General features: G+C 35.2%; 3 protein-coding genes and 2 long non-coding RNA genes across 6 annotated transcripts; 3 read left to right on the top strand and 2 right to left on the bottom strand.

Annotated features, from left to right (window-relative positions):
- The first annotated feature begins 240 nt into the window (after window positions 1-240).
- LOC103840282 (kinesin-like protein KIN-13B) lies at window positions 241-3,841 on the top strand. 2 transcript variants are annotated; one of them, XM_009116783.3, is made up of 11 exons: window positions 241-606; window positions 777-968; window positions 1,220-1,393; window positions 1,486-1,587; window positions 1,670-1,747; window positions 1,820-1,901; window positions 1,991-2,150; window positions 2,225-2,746; window positions 2,825-3,164; window positions 3,230-3,295; window positions 3,374-3,841. In XM_009116783.3, exons 1-11 carry the CDS (start codon window positions 466-468, stop codon window positions 3,554-3,556), a joined length of 2,040 nt encoding a protein of 679 aa, XP_009115031.1. In that variant the 5' UTR covers window positions 241-465; the 3' UTR covers window positions 3,557-3,841. The 2 variants fall into 2 exon arrangements, with proteins under 2 accessions (XP_009115031.1, XP_009115037.1); XM_009116789.3 differs by having other exon boundaries at window positions 242-606; window positions 1,223-1,393.
- A 180-nt stretch (window positions 3,842-4,021) lies between these two features.
- On the bottom strand, window positions 4,022-9,912 carry LOC103840272. Its single transcript, XM_033272962.1, is given in 3 exon segments — window positions 4,022-4,284; window positions 4,286-4,337; window positions 4,339-9,912. Coding segments are annotated over 3 exon segments (423 nt in total). The 5' UTR covers window positions 4,455-9,912; the 3' UTR covers window positions 4,022-4,029.
- A 1,179-nt stretch (window positions 9,913-11,091) lies between these two features.
- Window positions 11,092-14,499, top strand: LOC103840247 (ERAD-associated E3 ubiquitin-protein ligase HRD1A). The gene is made up of 7 exons (XM_033272915.1): window positions 11,092-11,170; window positions 11,251-12,531; window positions 12,617-12,793; window positions 13,116-13,265; window positions 13,355-13,723; window positions 13,869-14,034; window positions 14,101-14,499. The coding sequence occupies exons 2-7, from the start codon at window positions 11,999-12,001 to the stop codon at window positions 14,209-14,211; spliced, it is 1,506 nt and encodes a 501-aa protein (XP_033128806.1). The 5' UTR covers window positions 11,092-11,170; window positions 11,251-11,998; the 3' UTR covers window positions 14,212-14,499.
- A 980-nt stretch (window positions 14,500-15,479) lies between these two features.
- Window positions 15,480-19,065, top strand: LOC103840232. Its single transcript, XR_004448409.1, has 7 exons — window positions 15,480-15,565; window positions 15,727-17,145; window positions 17,257-17,335; window positions 17,447-17,571; window positions 17,650-17,727; window positions 17,805-17,937; window positions 18,015-19,065. It is a non-coding gene; the product is annotated as an uncharacterized LOC103840232 (long non-coding RNA).
- On the bottom strand, window positions 15,738-20,419 carry LOC117125949. The gene is made up of 2 exons (XR_004448410.1): window positions 18,276-20,419; window positions 15,738-18,185 (listed from the first exon to the last, which is right to left on the bottom strand). It is a non-coding gene; the product is annotated as an uncharacterized LOC117125949 (long non-coding RNA).
- Window positions 20,420-20,939: the final 520 nt, after the last annotated feature.

The raw sequence follows: 20,939 nt of genomic DNA, 5'->3' as shown, positions 1-20,939 counted from the left end.
TGATTTTTCAAATTTGATAATCATGATTCAGACCATTTTGGATTAAAAATACCAGCGCACTAGTAATAAAGTTGACAAAATCCTAATAAAAAAAACAAACATAATTAATAATTAATAACCAACTCTAAATAGGAAATTAGTAACAAAGATTTATATAATGTAAAAAATCCAAAATATCTATTATATGTAAACCATATGAACTGGTCCACAAATCTCATTTAATTATAATAATATAAGAATTGAAATGACATTTTAGAAACCGAGTTTAAGGGAGCGTTTGAAAGAGAGAGAGAGAGAGAAAGAAACAGCGACCAATGCCTCCTCTCCTACTCAAGCTTTAATTTGAACTTCATCCTTGTCTTGTCGAGACAGAGAGAGCAAAACTTTGGTCACAGAGAGATCCGATCAAAAGGATCTCCGATTCGAGCTAAGAGACAAGAACCGAGATTCGATTCCCCGGCGGCGATGAACGGAAGACAAAGATCTGGCGCAGCAGCGGCGGTTCACCACCAGAGGCAACTCTCCGACAACCTCCTCGACATGTCTTCCTCCAATGGCAGATGGCTCCAATCCACTGGTCTCCCGCACTTTCAGCCATCCTCCAATGTAAAAGTTTCGAACTTTATATCGTTTTCTAAGAAGATCTATTAGCCCGCGAGGTTTCTTGATCTTTTAAATGCAGATTCTCGATCTGGTGGTTTTTGATTGCTCTAGGCAAAGTGTGTTTAATGTTGAGCAAGTTTTGAGTTTAATGGTGTTGAGTGACTTACACACAGGATTATGGATACTATGGTGGTGGACAAGGAGCAAGAGGATACCAGAATGCTCAGAGAAACGACTTCTTTGGAGAGCCAACTACTCCTCAATATGGTTCTCGTCCATCGAGCCAACGAAGGAACAATGATGAATCTGAGTTTAGTCCTGGCCTCTTGGATCTTCATTCTTTTGACACTGAGCTTCTTCCTGAGGTAAGTGGTGTTCTGCTTAAATGCTGTGCATCCATACAATTTATTGCTTCTTGATGAGAGTGGACTCATTGCACAGCTCTCTTTACTTCATTAAACTATTTTTAGTAAAACAAATTCTGATTTATTCTTTACCAATTTGGTATCCATAAGTCAATGATTCATATGACACCATCTGATTGTTTGATTCTCTGTTGAAGATAAGATGAATATGTGAACTTCATTGCTTTTGGTCTTGCTGTTATTTTTATCAGCAGATTCCAGTCTCTAGCCAGTTAGATGGACCGTCAATGTTCAATCCTAGTCAAAGCCAAAGCTTTGATGACTTTGAGGCTTACAACAAGCAGCCTAACCGTAGCCGTGCGTTGGCTGATAACTTGGCAGCTGAGAAGGAAAAGATGAATGCTGTTGCAAAGATCAAAGTTGTTGTACGTCGCCTTCTTCCTCCACTTCTTAAGACTTGAAATTAAGTGATTTTCCCAGCCTTTTGCATCGTGAATGCTAACCATTTCCTCAACAGGTGCGTAAGAGACCACTTAACAAAAAGGAGTCGGTGAAAAACGAGGAAGACATTATTGACACACATTCCAATTGCTTAACAGTTCACGAAACCAAAGTCAAGGTTAGTTACTGATGGTTTGAGTCCGTACAAAGCCCTCTCTGTAGCAAGACACTAAGACTGATCTATAACTTTATCATTGTAGGTTGACTTGACAGCTTATGTCGAAAAGCATGAGTTTGTGTTTGATGCTGTGCTAGATGAGGAAGTCTCAAATGATGAGGTAAAATGCTGTTTAGAAGTACACAGGCTCAATGTTGCTCAGGAGGAAACCTTATTATGCTCTTTCTGTTAGGTTTATCGTGAGACAGTGGAGCCTGTTGTGCCATTAATTTTCCAACGCATCAAAGCCACTTGCTTTGCATATGGGCAGACAGGTAAGCAGTATCTATGAAACTAAACCCATTTTCTAGAATTTGTATAATTCTGAATGTGAATCATCTACCTTTTACGTTTGCCCTCTCAGGTAGTGGCAAAACATACACAATGAAGCCTTTGCCTCTTAAGGCTTCAAGGGATATCCTAAGGTTGATGCACCACACGTACAGAAACCAAGGGTTTCAGCTGTTCGTCAGCTTCTTCGAAATCTACGGAGGAAAGCTTTATGATCTCCTCAGCGAGAGGAAGTAAGTTGAAAAGCACTCTGTTATCTTATCTTGACTTTCTATGCTGAAAGACAAACGATCTTTACCTTTTGTAGGAAGCTGTGCATGAGAGAGGACGGTAAGCAGCAAGTGTGCATCGTCGGTTTGCAAGAGTACAGAGTCTCCGACACTGATGCCATCGTGGAGCTTATCGAGAGAGGAAGCGCAACGAGAAGTACTGGAACCACCGGTGCAAATGAAGAATCCTCTCGCTCGCACGCTATCCTTCAACTCGCTATTAAAAAATCAGCTGAAGGGAATCAGTCGAAGCCCCCTCGCCTCGTTGGCAAGCTCTCTTTCATCGATCTTGCTGGAAGTGAACGAGGTGCAGACACAACGGACAATGACAAGCAGACGAGATTGGAAGGAGCAGAGATCAACAAGAGCTTGCTGGCGTTAAAAGAGTGTATTAGAGCTTTGGATAATGATCAAGGTCATATTCCTTTTAGAGGGAGTAAGTTGACTGAAGTTCTCAGGGACTCTTTCATGGGGAACTCTCGTACTGTGATGATATCTTGCATATCTCCAAGCTCTGGATCCTGTGAGCACACTCTTAACACCTTAAGATACGCTGACAGGTTTGGTTTTTATTTATATCTTTGTTTCTTTTTTGTTGTCATATGTGCGTGCATCCCATTAACTGTGAGGAACTGTAGGGTTAAGAGTCTCTCGAAGGGAAACGGTTCTAAGAAAGATGTGTCTTCTTCAACGTTAAACCTAAGGGAGTCCACGAAAGTTCCTTTATCTACCGCACTTCCTACTCCTCCATCCAACTATGAGGATGACGTGAATGAGATGTGGAATGAAGAGAACGACGACTTTGATGCATCGGATTACGAGCAAGAGAAGCAAATGTGGAAGAAAAACGTGAAGCCAGAGGTTTCCTATGCACAGGAGAGAATCCCAAAACCTAATATTCCAATGAAGTCAAGAGACATGCCAAGGCCTGATATGAAGAAGTCAAACTCTGATGACAATCTAAATGCACTTCTGCAGGTAACCTTCAATAAAAAAATCCACTGTTTTTTTTATTAGCCTTGACGCAAGAACCATTTTAACAGGAAGAAGAAGACCTTGTGAATGCACACCGTAAACAAGTTGAGGATACCATGAACATAGTGAAAGAGGTATGATTCTTCTCAGATTTTGCCAAGCCTCTGGTTTCGATTCTATCTTTTAATCCCTTTTTGGGATCACATGTGCAGGAGATGAATCTGCTGGTGGAAGCAGACCAGCCAGGAAACCAGCTAGATGGTTACATTTCGAGACTGAACACAATTCTCTCTCAGAAGGCTGCAGGTATACTCCAACTGCAGAACCGTCTTGCTCATTTCCAGAAGCGCCTTAGGGAGCACAATGTATTGGCATCTACTACTACTGGGTACTGACCCCTCTTCGAGTAAATACTGGTCCTCCTTTTATCGACCTCATCTCAGGTTTTGCATTGGTGCGCCCTCTGCTGGCTTCGAATGGAGATCAGAAGTTTATTTATTTACAGCTTGCTGAGAACCCTACATGGAAGAGTATGATTACAGAGTTTCTTATATATGCATTCTGATCTTGCTGCTGCATTTTGAATTGGCTCAGATTCTTGTAATGGATTTGTTGCAGATGATTAAATACCTATGTAATAATATTTACTTTTGTGATATTAATGAGCCTGCCTTCTATTATAAGTTCTAGTGACCGTCAGAAGAGAGCTCCAAAAGTTCTTGGAACTGGCAAATAATTCACTGTCAAATAGTGTTGGTACGCACAAGCATGATTCAAACTTACAAAAGAAAAATGACTTGTAATAAACCAAGAACAAATCAAGAATCTGAAAGAAAAAAAAAGACTAATGTCTCCGGGAATGTTTTAATCAGGCGTACAGATCATTGAAGAATTTGCCAACGATGTTGAGATACACATAACTTCTAAGACGAGAATAGTAATAAAGTGCCTCTTCAATGTCAAGGGCTTTCTCTATATCTCCTGTCTCAGTCATATACATCTCTTTAATCTTCTTCTCTATTCTGTTGCAGTCTCTTGACGAACGCTAAGAGCAAGCTTCGATCTGTTTTCTTCTCTTGTTCGTGCTTCTGCTCAGCTTTAGTGAGCCTCCGATGCTGTTTTTTGAGATCAGACTCCCATATGTTGAGGAAACTCGCGAAGATATTGTCTCCATCTACAAAATATGCATGAGAAGTTGGATTTTGGTCAATGGAGTTTCTTACCTGCTCAGAGAATGATGGACTTTAGACTGTGAAGTGTTCTGTGGAAGAAACTGTTTGTTTTTTGAAACATCTCTCTTTCACTGCAACTGATATGTTCTTGTTGGCAGATCAATGTTCTCTCACATATATACTTTGTGGTCACTGAAATCAACCTATATGTAGTATTAAATATGTGTTATTATCTTACTTTAGTTTCATAGTATTTGTGAATGTATCTTTAGTGTTTATTACTGAACATCAAAAAAAGTTAAAGTGAAAATGTGTCTTCCCTTAGACTGTCATCTTTCTCTTTATTCAGGTTTGTATGTCTATAGATAATTTGAAGATCTTATATTAAAGTTAATATTGACTTATAGTAAAGTAAACCGAGATTGTCCTTGTGTAAGTATATAGCTTTAGATGATTCGTATGTTCTTTGTGTAAAAACATTTTTCTTGAGTTTTACCTTCACCTATGTGTTTTTTCTTCAATAGATTGAATATTTTTAGCTTCCTCTCTTTTGCAATTATTGATGAAAAACATATTCTCTTAATAATTGAAAGTTTTTTTTCTAGATTATCAATGATGTACAATCTATATGATTCTGAAGATTATCCAAGTATTTTGATGTATTTATACTTTAATTGCTTCCCTTAGCCAAACGTTTTAGTTTGATACTAGGATAAGACATAGAGATGGCATTTGGTACCACCCGCCCCGCATTGGCCCGCCCCGCTGCGGTCTCTCTCTCCGGCGGTTCTTTGCGGGTAAGCCCGCCGTGACCCGCGGTACTTAAACCTCTGCCCAAACCCGCCCCGCTTACTACATAGGACATTGCGGGCTGGCCCGCGGGTATGCAAAACATGATGTTTCATTGGGGTGAGCTTGAGAAGATGTTGTTGTTGTTGTTGTTGCACGGTGCAACTTGCTTCGGACGAGGAGATGGAGAGTTCCAGTGGAAGCTCGAGGAAGGAGAGAAGCTCCAGTGGTGGTGGAAAGAAGATGGAGAGAAGCTCTGATGGTGGTCTTAGTCGAGGAGAAGAAGAATCGGTTGGTGGTGCTGCTCCTCTGGTGCTCGTTGGTGGAGTCGTGCTGTAGAGAACCCTGATCGCCATTTTCGTCTCTTGACTCTTTTTTTTCAGGTGTAAAGACAGCAAATGAGGAAGTGGTCGCGGGTTATGTCGACCCCGCAAGACCCGCTGAGCCTAGACCGCAAAAGCCCAAACCCGCATGACACTTACCCGCGAGACCCGCTTTTAAATGGGCTTCGATTACCTTTACCCAAATCCGCCCCGCATGGGTCTTGTACGGGCCAGGCCCGCGGGCTGCGGTCAAAATGCCATCTCTAATAAGACATGCGCTTTGCGCAGGGTAAAATATTTATTAAAAAACTTATATTTTATATTGTAAAATCTGATGATTTCTGAAAACATGTGTTCTTGTAGTCAAAATATATTTAGTATTATTGTTTTTCTCAATATAGAATAATTAACTAACTATAAATATTTGGTACACAAAAAAAAATATTTGGTACACATAGAAAAAGTATAGAAGCCAAATCAAACAATTAAAATGTAGATATCATTAATATTCCTATGATCATAAATTAAGACTTGTGAAAAAATTGATGGTATTTCTAGGAAAAACTCAACCGTATATATATAGTAGGCATAAATAGGTTTTTGGATTGTTTGAAAAGTTCAAATAATTATCATTAATTATCAAGAAACCGTATTTTAGCGTGATACATTGACCCAATATTTATGTAAATTTTCAATAACTACCACAAACATATTTGGCAAGTTGTTTTCAATGGTCGAAATTATAGACTTGGTGACAAAGTATTTTATTATCTTAAACTAAACTTACCATATAGAACTTTTTCAAAATTTTGTACCAAGCTTAAAAATTTGGTGGGAACATTAACTTGGTGGAAAAGTTTTTTATTTATTTAAACAACCTGGTATAAAAACAATTAATTTAAACTTACCAAAAGAGCTTGATTCTAAAATTGTGTATCACAAAAATTTTGTTCAAATTTTATGATTTTTATTGTCTTCTAACGATAATAATACCAGCAATTTACGATCGATCCTCCTTCGGCTCAATTGAAATTAAAAAGAACATTTACGCGACCTCAATTATAGATTATCTGAAATAAGTAGTTGTTTTATAATTAAACATATTGTATTGACAAATTTAAGATTTATATATGATCAAGTTATTTTTTATATGTATACAATTTTTTATTGTTTATATAATCATCTATATGTTGGACCGATACATTTGGATATTTTCTTTTACTAACTTATCAGTAAATAAAATTTATGTATTTTTGATTTGAAGTTACACAAATTTCAGAATATCAGATTTTTACTTTCTTTATGACAACATAAGTTAGAAAATTAAAATATTAAAAATACAAATACAAAGTGGATTAAGCTTATAATTTGAAATATAGTTTGGTTATGGGCCATTAAGACAACATAAAATTTTGCAGCCCGACTATTATTATTATATTTAAGGTCCAAATATAGAAAGATGATAGTATTATTTGTTTGCAGCCAATACTTTGTATAGGGTGAAAGTTAGGTTAACGTGATATATATCATTAACTACTACGAAAAGTCATTATTAATGTTTTTCTAGACTACGAAAAACAATTAGGCAGGTGCCAAAGCTTTTTCTTAATCTTCAGTATAAATTTCATAATTTAAATTCTAAAGAATTGTGTTGCAAGGAAAAAGATTTGATATATAAGTTCGTTTGTTATTAACAAAACAACTTAATTTCTGTATTACTATTTATATAAATTTTTGTAGGCAAAGAAAGCCTGAGAATCGAACAATTTTTTTTTTCTTTTATTAACGAAACAATTTTGAATAGCTACGTCTTTTTGCTGTTTTTTTTATCAAAGCGTCTCTTTGCAATTAATAAAAAAACACTTAAAAATCATTACTTTCCGATTTATAGCAAAAGCATGCAATACTAAGAGTATGAAGGTGATTGATAATGACTGTAGAAGCTGTGAACGGTCTTTTTAATGTCTAGAACCATCTTTTAAAGCAATTATACTTTTATTACAGAAGTTGTAGACAGACTTTTAATTTCTACATCCATTTTTAAAAGCAATCATGCTTTTATTTTTAAAATTGAATCCAAAGCCAAATCATTAAAATAGGAAATATGTTAGCTTTAGAAAGCACTTTCTCTATAGTTTTTATTTAGGGCTCTAAAATAATTTCTACAGCAAAATAAATAAAAGCCAAAGCTAAAAATTTAAAGCCCAAATCTTAGAGAAAAAAATAGAAAGCTACAGCTTCAACCAATCAAAACCTATATATCTTACATTTTCTTTAAAAAAATTATTATGTTGGATCACAATATAAATCAATGTTGAGTCATTTAAAAAAGTCGCATTTAATGAGATCGTCGAATATTAATTTAATGAGATCAACGAATATTAAGTTTATCATATCATATACATTTATGTTTGTATTAATATAAGTTTTCATAGCAATTGGATTTTGGACTAATTAATTTTTCAGTTGATTATTATGTTGCCACGTAAGTCAAATTAATATCCTAATTTAGTGACATCTAAGCAAGTATTTTTATAATTATACAAACTTTAGGTTACAACTTTTTAAATATTTTTCTATTAATATATAGGGAATATCAAATGTCTTGCCTAAAAGAAAACTAATGGTTTTTGCTTGATTCCTTAAATAAATTTGAAGGATGTGTTAGAAAGATCGAGAGAACGACTGGCTAAACTATGAAGATGTGTATGATGTCTTCAGATTTCATGTAAACCTTGTTTTCTCTCTTGACTTTATTGAGTCGTATAAAGAAGGGTTATATATCTATAGCATAAGAAAACTTTAGAAGATCCCTAACAGTCTAACTACGGGTCTGGTGGACGTGGGTATGAAAAGAACATATGAGAGAATAGTGTACAAACCTGATGAAGAGTAAGTATACATTACATTTTTTTTCCTTTTTCCCTTACTAATTTATTCTAATAGGTTTTGGAGTACCTAATTTCATTTTAAACTTATATAGTTTTTTTTCCATGATAACTTTTTAAATGTTTTCAATAGTTTTCAATTCTAAAAGTTATGTGATTAGCAACAAAAAAATTGCATATGCATACAATTTAACTATTTTTATTAAATTTTCAACATGTCATCAAACTAAACTAAGCTGAGTAAATCAGATAATTCATCACTTTTATACATTGAAAAAAAGAAATAGAAGGTATATACCTCAATCTTGTTTTTTCAGACTCATAATTGATACAATTATTACACAAATGCATTCATTCTTACACAACAAACAGACATAACCATTACGTGTTTACACAAAAAAATCCAACACAAATCTAATAGAAATCAATAACTAGAGAGTATACCACGTAAAACAAGTCCATCTTGGATTTCTTTCTAAATTTAATAGACAATGGATGAAATGACCACTAATGGAGCATTCTTACGACCACAAGAAGATCGGAAGTCGTCGCGGAATATTTTAATCAGAATATGCTGATGTCTTGGAAATATCAAATTCAAGTGGCTTAGATCAGGTTGGCCTAGGTGAACATGAAGATATGAAAACATTGCTTCCAGAATTTTCATGTCAGCATATTTCTTTCGTCAGTTGTAAGGATCAAAAGGTGTAAGCAATCAATTTTCGGGGTGATTGGTGGTAGGTGTAAATGTTGTACACAATCTTATTTCACTAAAGCACTAAAATTAAATCAACCAAGCTTCGGATACATTTTTGGATCTCTCATCCATAACAAGCTTTCAATTCAATTTATGGCTTTTTGAAATTAAGTTTTCTACAACACTATTTCAAGTGTTTTAAAAATATTTTCTTTGTTTTCTCTATAAAATGTTCTCTTTTGTAGAATATTATATTTTGGACATATATAAAATATATATTCCACTAATATAAATATGATAATATTATATACATATACATATGTATGTACTTCACTTAGATATTACAAATAGTATGCAATAATATATATATACATATATGTGGTATATAAATATAAATTTCAAATACATATAAATAAAATTTGGGATATGTATTTTATAACATCATTATTCGTAATTATACAAAAACTAATTAATTTATAATTTTTGTTAAATTTATTATTTTATTTTAAAATAATCATAACAAAAATTTAAAATATTTTGTTAATATTTTAAAACTAACAGCTGAAATAAAAGTACAACAAAAAACATTTCAAACATTAATTTTACATCAAAAATATATAAGGTTAGAACATAAAATCTTAAATCATAGATTTGGGCCATATTCAAATTCTTTTGTTGGAACATTTCGTAATGGGAAAAAAAAAAGAAATTAGGATTACAATGAGGCTCATTTATATCAAAATAGAGATAAAAAGCCCATCCATGATTTCACTTCAACCCTGGATTATCCCCACCTTCTTCAGATAAATTGGCAGTTATTAAAGTTGAAGGGTCTTCTTCTGCTTCCTTTTGAAGCTGAATCCTTAGGACACGCAACTCGCTCCAATGGTGATCTCTCTGTCTCTTTGAATTAGTTGTCGAACCATTTCTGATGGAATTTATTTGAGAATTGCAGACAAAGGGAACAGGGAGTTTCGGAAAGAGGAGGAACAAGAGTCACACTCTGTGTGTAAGATGCGGTCGTCGTAGCTTTCACATCCAGAAGAGTCGCTGCTCCGCCTGCGCGTACCCTGCCGCTCGCAAGAGGACCTGTAACACTCTTTCTTTCTCACATGCGGTTTTCTTGTTTTGCTCAGCTGTGTTGTTGCTGTTTAGATGTTCCCTGATGCACTTGATATCCATTTCGTTCTGTATCAATTTCCATGATCCTTATGAAATTGACCAAGATTTTTTATCATAATGCGTCTAGACATCGAATTGAAATTTGTCGCATGCAATGTAACTTTTATATGTAATCATTTATAGTTTGAAGTCAGAGAGAAATGTGTATATGCATTTGTGTCTTTCGTATTCCTGTCTTTATGAAATTATCTTTCTTTTTTTCTTTTTTTGTACAGATAACTGGAGTGTGAAGGCGATCAGGAGGAAGCAGGGCCGGGCCTGAATGCAGGCAGATCAAGCATTTGCTTGAGGGCCGGTAACCATATATTTTATTTTGGGGCCAATTTTCCAAATTATTAGGTAGCTTAGATGGTGCAAGGGATTGAAGTTCAACTCCAAACGTCAACGGTTCGAATGCTGACTTTTGCAGTTTTATTTTATTTTAGCTAGTACTATATTAAACCAAAATATATGAAAAACTAATCTTACCTATCAAAACGGAAATAGAGAAACAACAAAATAAAAATGAAAGAGTGATGAAAACTAATAAAAAGAAAATAGGATAATGATCAGCATTATTAACTCATACAAATTCCTAAAGAAAACAGTTATCAAAACCTAATCCGACTGTTTTCTAATGATTTTTTTAGCTCTCAATTAACAAAGCAACAAAATCTTTTGTTTTTCCGACATGGCTTTTCTGTTACATATTTTTAAACTGAAGTTCAACAGATTATATTGATTATTGACTATGTCACAAAAATGTTGATTAAATTATACAAGTTTTCAATTAAAATTATGTATTAAGCTTTTCAATATTACTCAATACTTATATTTTAAAAAATTAGGGGGCCAAAAAAAAATCTTGCTTCTAGTCAAGAAAATCTCAGGCACGGCCCTGGGAGGAAGACTACAGGAACCGGTAGGATGAGATATCTCAAAAATGTCCCCCGCCGCTTCAAGACTTGTTTCAGAGAAGGTACCATTGATCTTGATTAGTTTTAACAATTATGATTGTCAAAATGGTGGTTTATAATACCATTTTCTTGGTTAATTTAGGTACTGAAGCCAAGCCAAGGAACAAGGGAGCAGCAGCAGCAGCTTCATCATCCTAAGAAAAAGGAGTCCATTCCGTCTAAAGCGCAGCAAGGAGTAAAGCCTACCTTAATATGTATCTCATTATCTAGTTAAGTAGTTGTGATAACAAATATGTTAGATGTTATGTTTTATTGTGTCTGCCTATAAAGTTTTGAACCTTCCGTTGAAATTTACATTTTGCAAATTTCTTACAATTCTTAAAAAAATTTTACCTGCAATCTTTACGCATCCAGGTTCTGATTTTGATTGGTTACAACTCTCAAGCAAATAGACTACAGGTTCGGGGTTTGATAGTCATAAACGCGGACAAATCTATACAAAACCTTGCCTTTTTTGTCATTTTTCAAGAAAAATTCGTATTCAACCAACAACATTGAACCTCTTGAACACAAAAAAAAAAAAATGAAAACATCTCCTTAGAGGGGTAAAATCGGAATTCTAGAAAATGAGGGGAGAAACTTAAAAAACTGATCTCATCAGTTACTCGTAACCGGAAAAATCATATAAAAACACCGCAACGCCTCCTTCCTCCTCCGCTTCTATAGGTTTCCGTCGTCACACGCCACATTATTCGATTCGTTGACTGCTTTAACGTCCTCTCTCTCTCTCTCTCTCTCTCTCTCTCTACTCTTCCCCAATTCGCCGCAGGTGATTGATTACTTCGAATCGTTTCTCAATTATTTGATCTCACCAGATCTATCGCCAAAAGATGATCCGATTAAGAACCTACGCATGCCTCAGCTTCATCGCCACCCTCTCCATAATCCACCACGCCTTCACCACGCGGGGCCAATTCTACCCCGCCGCCGTCTACCTCTCCACCTCCAAGATCAGCCTGATGCTCCTCCTCAACATGTGCCTCGTCCTCATGCTCGCCCTCTGGCACCTCGTCAAGCTCCTCTTCCTCGGCTCCCTCCGCGAAGCCGAGGTCGAGAGGCTGAACGAGCAGGCCTGGAGAGAGCTCATGGAGATCCTCTTCGCCATCACCATCTTCCGTCAAGACTTCTCCAGCGGTTTCCTTCCCTTGGTCGTTACGCTCTTGCTGATCAAGGCCTTGCATTGGCTCGCTCAGAAGAGAGTTGAGTTTATCGAGACGACTCCTAACGTCTCTAAGCTCGCGCACGTTCGTATTGTTTCGTTCATGGCGTTTCTTCTTGTTGTGGATGGTTTGTTTATGTATAGCTCTGTGAGGCATTTGGTTAGGTCGAGGCAGGCTTCGGTTTCTCTCTTCTTCTCTTTCGAGTAAGTTTGAGTTTTGATAGCTTAGTGTTTGATGTCTTTAGGGAGGAGACACTCTCATATGTGTGTTGATGTTAATGGTTTACAGGTATATGATTTTGGCGACGACGACTGTGGCGATTTTTGTGAAGTATGTGTTCTTTGTTACTGATATGATTATGGATGGTCAGTGGGAGAAGAAGCCTGTTTATACTTTCTATCTTGAGCTTATCCGTGACCTGCTTCATCTCTCTATGTACATTTGCTTCTTCTTTGTCATTTTCATGTAAGTCTTTTTTTTTCTCCTTTTTAATTGTTTGAACTGTGACGATTAGTAAGTAGAATCAAAGGTGTGTACTTGTTGGAACGTTAGTGATGGAGAGAGACTTGGGATAGGAAGCTTTTATCTATTAATGTTCTTGACTCATTCATGGCCATGTTTGATTTGGACTGTGTTATCTGAGATGATTAGTAAGAAGAATCAAATGTATGTACTTGTTGGAACGTTAGTGATGGAGAGAGACTTGGGGTAGGAAGCTTTTATCTTATAGTGTTCTTGACTCATTCATGGTTTCATTTGATTTGGGTATTCACGGTTTCTGTTTTAGGAACTATGGTGTGCCTTTGCACTTGTTGAGGGAGCTCTATGAAACCTTCAGGAACTTCCAGATTCGTGTTTCTGATTACCTTCGTTATCGTAAAATCACTTCCAATATGAACGACAGGTTCCCTGATGCCACTCCTGAAGAACTTACTGCGTAAGTTTTTGATATGTTTTCCGCTTAAACTAGGCAAAACTCTTATTCTGGTGGTCTTGTTAATTTTGGAAAAATCTTGTATTATGCAGAAGTGATGCCACATGTATTATATGCCGTGAAGAAATGACAACTGCGAAGAAGCTGATATGCGGGCATCTGTTTCATGTGCATTGTCTTCGATCCTGGTTGGAACGACAGCAGACATGTCCTACTTGCAGGGCACTCGTTGTACCTCCTGAGAATGGCACATCTACTACAGCTGCAGGCCAACGAGGATTACACCAAGGTTCTCAACAAGGTACTTCAAGCTCAGGTGCCCAGGGCTCTGAAACACGTTCTTCTGCTGGTGGTTCCAATGATAGTTTGAGCAGGCACCACGCCAGGCTTCAAGCAGCTGCTTCTGCAGCCGCCATGTACGGGAAGTCAATGGTTTATCCATCTGCAAACACAATAGCGTGGTATGTATTGATCTTCTCTCACTCTATTGTTGTAGAACTTGTAAAGGTGATTTTAGTTTCTTAAATCTCATAAACTTAACCGAAGAAGCTATGTGGTATAGAGAAAAAGAACTGACAGATATGTTTGGCCCCCCCTTGTGTTAAGGTCTCAGCCGGGTCTAGAGAAAGCTTCAACAGAAGCACATCATTATCCTTCATCATCATCCTCTGACCCAACATCTCAGCTTCCTGGTGAAAACTATCGTGCCTATGCAAATATCCCAGAGGCTAAGCTGGAAAATATGAAGAACTCTTTAGAGACCCAGCTCGAGGTATGATCCCTGAGTAGTAGTGTATCTTATGTTAAACTCCAGAATCTAATAACGTTGTGGTTGTAGGTTTTGCGAAACAGACTTCATTTTCTGGAGAAGAGGAAAGTGGAAACCACAGGGGAAGCAGATAACAAAGGAAAGACGGTTGTTGATGCTTCTGTAGATGGAGCAGAGTGAGTTGAAAAGAAAATAGAGGGAAAGAAGAAACAAAACGAACTGAGACGGAGCATATAGAGAAAGGAGTTAGGCATTGTGGTTTCTGCTCAAGAATGACCAAAAAAAAAAAGATGTACACTGTCGTAGATTTAAGAAGCTTGAACTGAAACTGAAACCTAAACTTTGTTTTTCCTTTTTTTTTAATCACTGGGTTGGCATATTTACAGGCCAGACTCTTGTACTTCATTTTTCTTTGGCAATCGACTTAGCTATAAAAATGGTAAAGAAAAATTATAGTTAGTTAATCAACACTGAATAACATCTGGAAATATATGCTGAGGTTTTTTCCCACTTTTACACATTAAAATATAGTTTATTAATTAATCACGTAGATTATCATAAACTATATTTAAAAATTTGTTATTGGGTGGCTATCCTAAATCTGAAATTAGATTGTTCTAAGAGCATATCCAAAAACAACCTTATAACTTCAAATATAAGGTTATATCACTCTAAACTCAACTTTAAATTTTAACTTTTAAACAATCCTCAAATTAATGTTTTACTGTTCAAACTCTTATATTTCAGGTTCTTTACTTTTAAGTCATTATACTTATATTTTTTCTAAATTATTTTATCAACGTTCTCTTTCATCATTTATATTCTTATTATATAGAAATTCACATATATTTTATATTTTTACTATCATATATAAAGTTTAAATATTAAAATAATTTTTAAATTCATGTAAATTTTATTTAAAATATCCAAAATATCTAAAACATTATTCATATAAATTTGGCTTAATGGAAAGTCGTTGTTTTTAATGAATTATTTATCATAGATTTTATCCCTTATATACTAAAGCGCAAGTCGCACATCCAATCATAATATGACAAGTGGAAAATCTTTTTTTTTTGTTTTTTAAATGAAAAATACAAAAAACAAAACACGTTATTGTTTAGCAAAATTTGGAAGTCGATTCAAAGACAAATAACCAACTTTAAATGACCCAATCATGTGAAGCAATTAAAAAAAAAACTATGTGTGCGATAATTATAAAAGTTAGTTCTGAAAATTTCTTTGCATCTCCTATTTTTCTGGAGTCTAAATATAACTAACAATTTCCTTATTTTCCTCATAAATTTTTGTTTTCGTTGATATATATAATTCTCCTATTTTCTTCATCTCCTATAAATTCATCTACTCTATTCACAATTATTTCTAAAACCAGATAATACTTTGATATTTTAAATCTCTTATATTCATTTGTCTTCATCAACAACTACCTATATTCAAAGGTGAGAATTTTCAAATTGTTAGCGATAAAGTGACACGATTACATTCAGTTTATACATATGTGTCTATTTTGTAGGTAATATGAGGTTCACGTGTTTATGAAAGTTTACATTTACCCATGTGTACTATAATCAATATTACCTTTTCTAAGGCTTATTAATATAAAAATTTAAATATCTTATTTTCTGTGTTTTTGTCATATTTAATTTATAAGTTTTTTTTTCATATTTGCTACAGATGGAGAGAACCAATATGAAAAAAAGGTGACAAAGAAGTTACACATGAAGGTGATGATTTTGGTAATGTTTCAGCAAAGAAGGCAAATGAAACTACACAATTTCAAGATTGGATGGAAGTTAATAGTAAGATCAGAGAGAATACAAATAGTAAACATGAAAATTACTCAAGTACAAAAGAACTTTTTTATCTGAGTCTTCTTTTAAACAAGATCAAAGGTTCGACCAGTTACGAGGATATACGAACTGTTAATGGGATTTTGTATACTACATTTGAAGATGCTTATAATGCTCTTCTTATTTGAACTATATTTTTTTCATGATAAATTTTACTTATTTTTTATTTATTTATAGCAAACAAAGTGGAAACTTATTAAAAAAACAAATATCTGACTTCAACAATATAAACTTTTCAACTAACGAAGATATACAGAGTAATACTAAATACATGCTGGTTTGATATGGTTGGAAATTAAAAACTATGAGTGCTGTTTTGCAAAGAATAGTATACTCTTACAAAACGGTTTCTACGGATCAAATACAAAATTTCTAAATATAGTGTATGTAATTGTATTAAAACTAATATAATAAAGTTTAGATAAAATACCAACTCAATAAAATTAAATTAACAATTACAATAGATAAACATAGAATAACTACCCACTACTTATCCCCCAAACCTTTAAGCCTAATTATTCTCAACTGAACACACGATAGCTTTACCTTTCCCGTTCTCTTTATCACCACAGCTTCACCTTCTTTTTTTCCACCATTGTTTCATCTCTATTTTTTTTCCTCACCATCGTAGCCAAAACACTCTTCACAGGTTTTTGCTTTCTATCAATATTCTTAGAACACTTCTTTTCTTCTTATCTAATACATCATCCACTCTCTATTTATGCAGAGTGTAGGTTGAAGATGCCACTGGAGTATACTCTTCCTTCCCAGCTCAATTCATCTAAAAAAGAATGGAAAATCCGAGTGTTGGTCTCACGGGTATGTAACTACTACTCCAAAAATAAACCTAAAGTTGTTCTCAGGATGGAAGCTATCCTTGTGGATGAAAAGGTGTATACACTTTGATATCTAAAAATATTTTGTAGAAACCGTTTGAGTAGTGTCTAATCTTTAATCTTTAATCTTTCACACTTGACAGGGAGAAAGGATTCAAGCTTCTATTGAACAGAAATTGATTAAAAATTTTGGAAGGATCTAAAAGAAGGAGAGTATCTAGATATCATGAATTTTGAAGTGTTGGGTAACAATGGTGATTACAGAGGAACCACACACTCTTACAAGATAAGTTTTATATGGACTACATATATGAAGACCTCTGAGCAGATCCCAAATCTATCCCGCTTCAACTTAAGCCCTTTTCCAGATATTTCATCTCAGTCCAATGTTGATGATGTCTTCATAGGTATGCTATTTCTCTTAAGTTTTACATATTTTAATCCATACTGAAGTTAGTACATAATTTCCCCATTCAGTATTTACCTAATCTTTGCTCAATTTTCTATTTTTTATGTAGACATACTGGGTGAAATCACTGAGAGAAAGTATGCAGGACATTCAACAAAACTTTTGGATATTCAACTACGAGATCTGAGGTTAGTTGTACAAATATTTTAGTTATGTTAGTATTTTAGTTATCTAAAGTTTGTCTTACATTAGCGTTATGAAACTTTGATTGCATATTAATTCAATGCTTTTAATTGTAGTGAAACAATCATTGAATGCACTTTATGGGAAAACCATGTTGAGGATGTGCACTCTTATGTGAAGAAAAACAAAACTGGTCCAGTTATATTGCTTGGAAGTCTTATGAGGACTAAAAAATTCAACGGTAACCATTTTATCAGAAAAGTACCGTATTTAAAAAAAAAATTTAATAACAGTATAAAATAAATTATTTTATATATAGGTAAAATATCAGTTCAAAACTCATACAAAGTTTTTTTCTGAATGAAGATATAGATGAGATAAGTGAATTTAAGAAAGGGTAAGTTCATCTTTAAATTTACTTATTTATCTTTCCTTTTACATTATTTTTTACTAAGACTTTTAAATTAATTTCAGAATGGTGAACACTGATAATTTGGCTCCATGTACGGTTACTCAAATGATAAAACCCACTTCAAATAAAGTGATAATCGTTGATGATTTCCCATTAAGCTGTTTCAAAACAATCGATTAGCTCATGTGCATCGAGGTAATAATAAATATGTTATAAACTATTATATACATCTTGGCCATACTGAAATATATTTTGTTTTCATTTTTTTTTAGGAAAGTACTTGTGTTATGTTCGCATCTATCTTAGCAATTCAAAAGGGAATTCCTTGGTTCTATGTTGGGTGCAAAGGCTGTTGTGGGAAAACTACACCATATTTCAACCCAGTGACTGAAAAAATTGAAACCACCAAATATGCATGCGACGCTTGCGAGAAAGATGAACACCTGAGGAAAACTACACCATATTTCAACCCAGTGACTGAAAAAATTGAAACCACCAAATATGCATGCGACGCTTGCGAGAAAGATGAACACCTGATGATGGTGTTCAATCATTCTCATGAAATCAGATAGATTGAAAAAACAAGATTGAAACAAGATTGAAACCAAACTCATAGGTCTGTTTTGTTTGGGACTTAAAATAGATTTACTCATTTACATACAAATTATCATTTCGCTTGGTCTTCTTCCTTTTTATTGTCCAACGGTTTTAGGTAGTTAATCAAATTCCGTAATTTGAAACCGCCATGTCTCAACTTATAAATACTATTGATTCTCACACCTTTCTTCCCGGTTTCAATTTCTATTATTTCTCAAAATGTGTGATAATAATCTAAGCTTTTTGCAAGATATTGAATCTTGGCAGGATGAAAAGCCAACCGTTGTGCCCCCTTTAATGTGCGCCGAAGCCGTGCTGAACCATTTTTCCATTGTTGGCATACTTGTTAACCCAGAGAAACAAAGTATGAGTGTGTTGATTAACCAGATGCCTTGCATTTGGGGCATAACTGATGAAGTCATTGGTCGGGTTATTGACTCCCGAAAGTTCCAGTTTGTGTTCAAGACAAAGGACGCCATGTACAGAGTTAGGTTGATCGTTTTGAAGCGTTGGGCTCCCACCGTTACTGAAGAAAGCTTAAAGAAGGTTCAGTTCTGGGTTCTGATAAGGGGAATCCCTCCTCATTATCTATCGAGAGCAATAGTCGATTTCGTTGGGGACAAACTTGGACAAGTTGTTGACGTTGAATTTGACGACTCAACAAACCTTACAAATTATGTATGGGTTCTGGTGAACTGGAACATTGACAAACCGTTGCGTTTTTAACGTAACTATGAATTTGGTGTTTGTGAGATTTACATGCTGTCTTTTCATTATGATCGACAAATGAATTTCTGCAACAAGTGTGAAATGTTGACACATTTTCAAGTCACAGAAATGTTGACAACAACAACAAAATCATAGACATGATTCTATAGTTGAAAATATCTAAATCATAAGATTTTCATAAGGAAAAAATCTAAATCGTAAGACTTTCTGAGAATAATAATCCAATTTTAATGAAATTTTTTTAACAATAATAGACACATGTGTCACTCTTATATCTTAGCGATAATATCTATTTTGGTCATTCATAAGGTAATGATCAAAAGCATAAAGTTATCAAAAATAATAATAGTTCATTATTTTTTCTTCAAAACTTAACAACAATAAGCACATGTATCATTCTTAAATAAAAGAGATACATCTTTTTGGTCACAAAAATGCTATTTTATTGGTTCATATACATAAACTTGCACTAAATGTGCATCATGCATGCTGGATTGTCTTTATGAGAAACTCTGAAAAAATATTATCTAACAGAATTGAAACACACATTCATGACCATGTTTAAGAGCATCATGATGGTGGAAATTACCTTAAGTGGACGTAATTGTGATTATAATTGTTTTCTTGGTCGGTTGATACTTATCTCATCTCAGCTTCAAGTTTGTTTGTGTTCGATGATTGAGTGATGATCAAGACATGTGGAAATATTAAAGTATTCGAAACAATCAGTTTGATTCTCTTTCATTCCAAACGAGATGCGATCGGTTACAAGATTATAACATTTAAAGACGGCACCGGTTACACTTCCTTCCTTTCGCTTGGTAAAATGATATCTTGCATATTTGCATTGTTTTACACATTCATTCATAAACATTTTCATCATATAGATTAGGATTTAGACATGTTTAGGTTGCATTTTGCATACATGAGTCTCAATTAGGTACTGGAGTACCACATGAGGTTATTTGGAGCTCGAAAGAGGTAAAAAGGTGACCATTGGACGAACCGAGCATGGGAGCGACCTCCCGGAGCGACACCACGAAGTCGCTGTGTCCCACTTCTCAGAGCGACCTAGCTAGAGCGACCCCGTGAAGTCGCTCGCCATATTCATCCCGTAGGAAGCCCAGAGCGACTTGCCCAGAGCGACGCACCGAGGTCGCTCGCATCTCACACCCCTTTCGGAGCGACCTCCCAAAGCGACACCCCGAGGTCGCTCGCGTCTTTATGGAGAGACGACACGAAGCGAAGCCTGGAGCGACCTCTCAGAGCGACCTACCAAGGTCGCTCCCGATCCAGAGCGACCCGTTGGAGCGACACACCAAAGTCGCTCGCGACCTCTCGCCCGGAGACACCAAAAATCGGCCCTGGAGCGACTTCCCGGAGCGACACCTGCAAGTCGCTCCGCGTTATTTTGCTGCCGAAAATCATGATTTCTTAAGGGCCTTTTTGCAATTTATTTTGGACGTTTTGCACTTGGAAAAACCTATGTTTTAAACATCTTTTGTAGCCACCTGTGGCAGATTATCTTTTATCTTTTGATCTATTGAGAAATACACAAGAATCTCTTGGATTTTGATTGTTGGGTTCTTGTGTTATTGTTGATTTCTTATCTATTTCTCTACATGATTAATCTGAAATCCAACATGGGTTTAAGAGGAATCATGGAGATTAGTGAGTAATCACCTTTTGAATTCATGGGTTAGGGAGATTAAGGGTGATTAGGTTAGTTCTAGGATGTTTTAGTGTAGATCATTCTTGTTCCTTGCTAGTAGAGTATTCATAATGCATCTTCTGAGTTGGCCACTCAAAAGTTGATCAATAGACATTTCCCACCCAAAAGGTGTTTGATGAAATGCCTGAGACAACTCTCC

The sequence above is a fragment of the Brassica rapa genome, chromosome A01 (genome assembly GCF_000309985.2).
Source record: "Brassica rapa cultivar Chiifu-401-42 chromosome A01, CAAS_Brap_v3.01, whole genome shotgun sequence".
Lineage (NCBI taxonomy): Eukaryota > Viridiplantae > Streptophyta > Magnoliopsida > Brassicales > Brassicaceae > Brassica > Brassica rapa.
The sequence above is the reverse complement of the archived record's forward strand: the minus strand, read 5'-3'. Positions and strand labels throughout refer to the sequence as shown.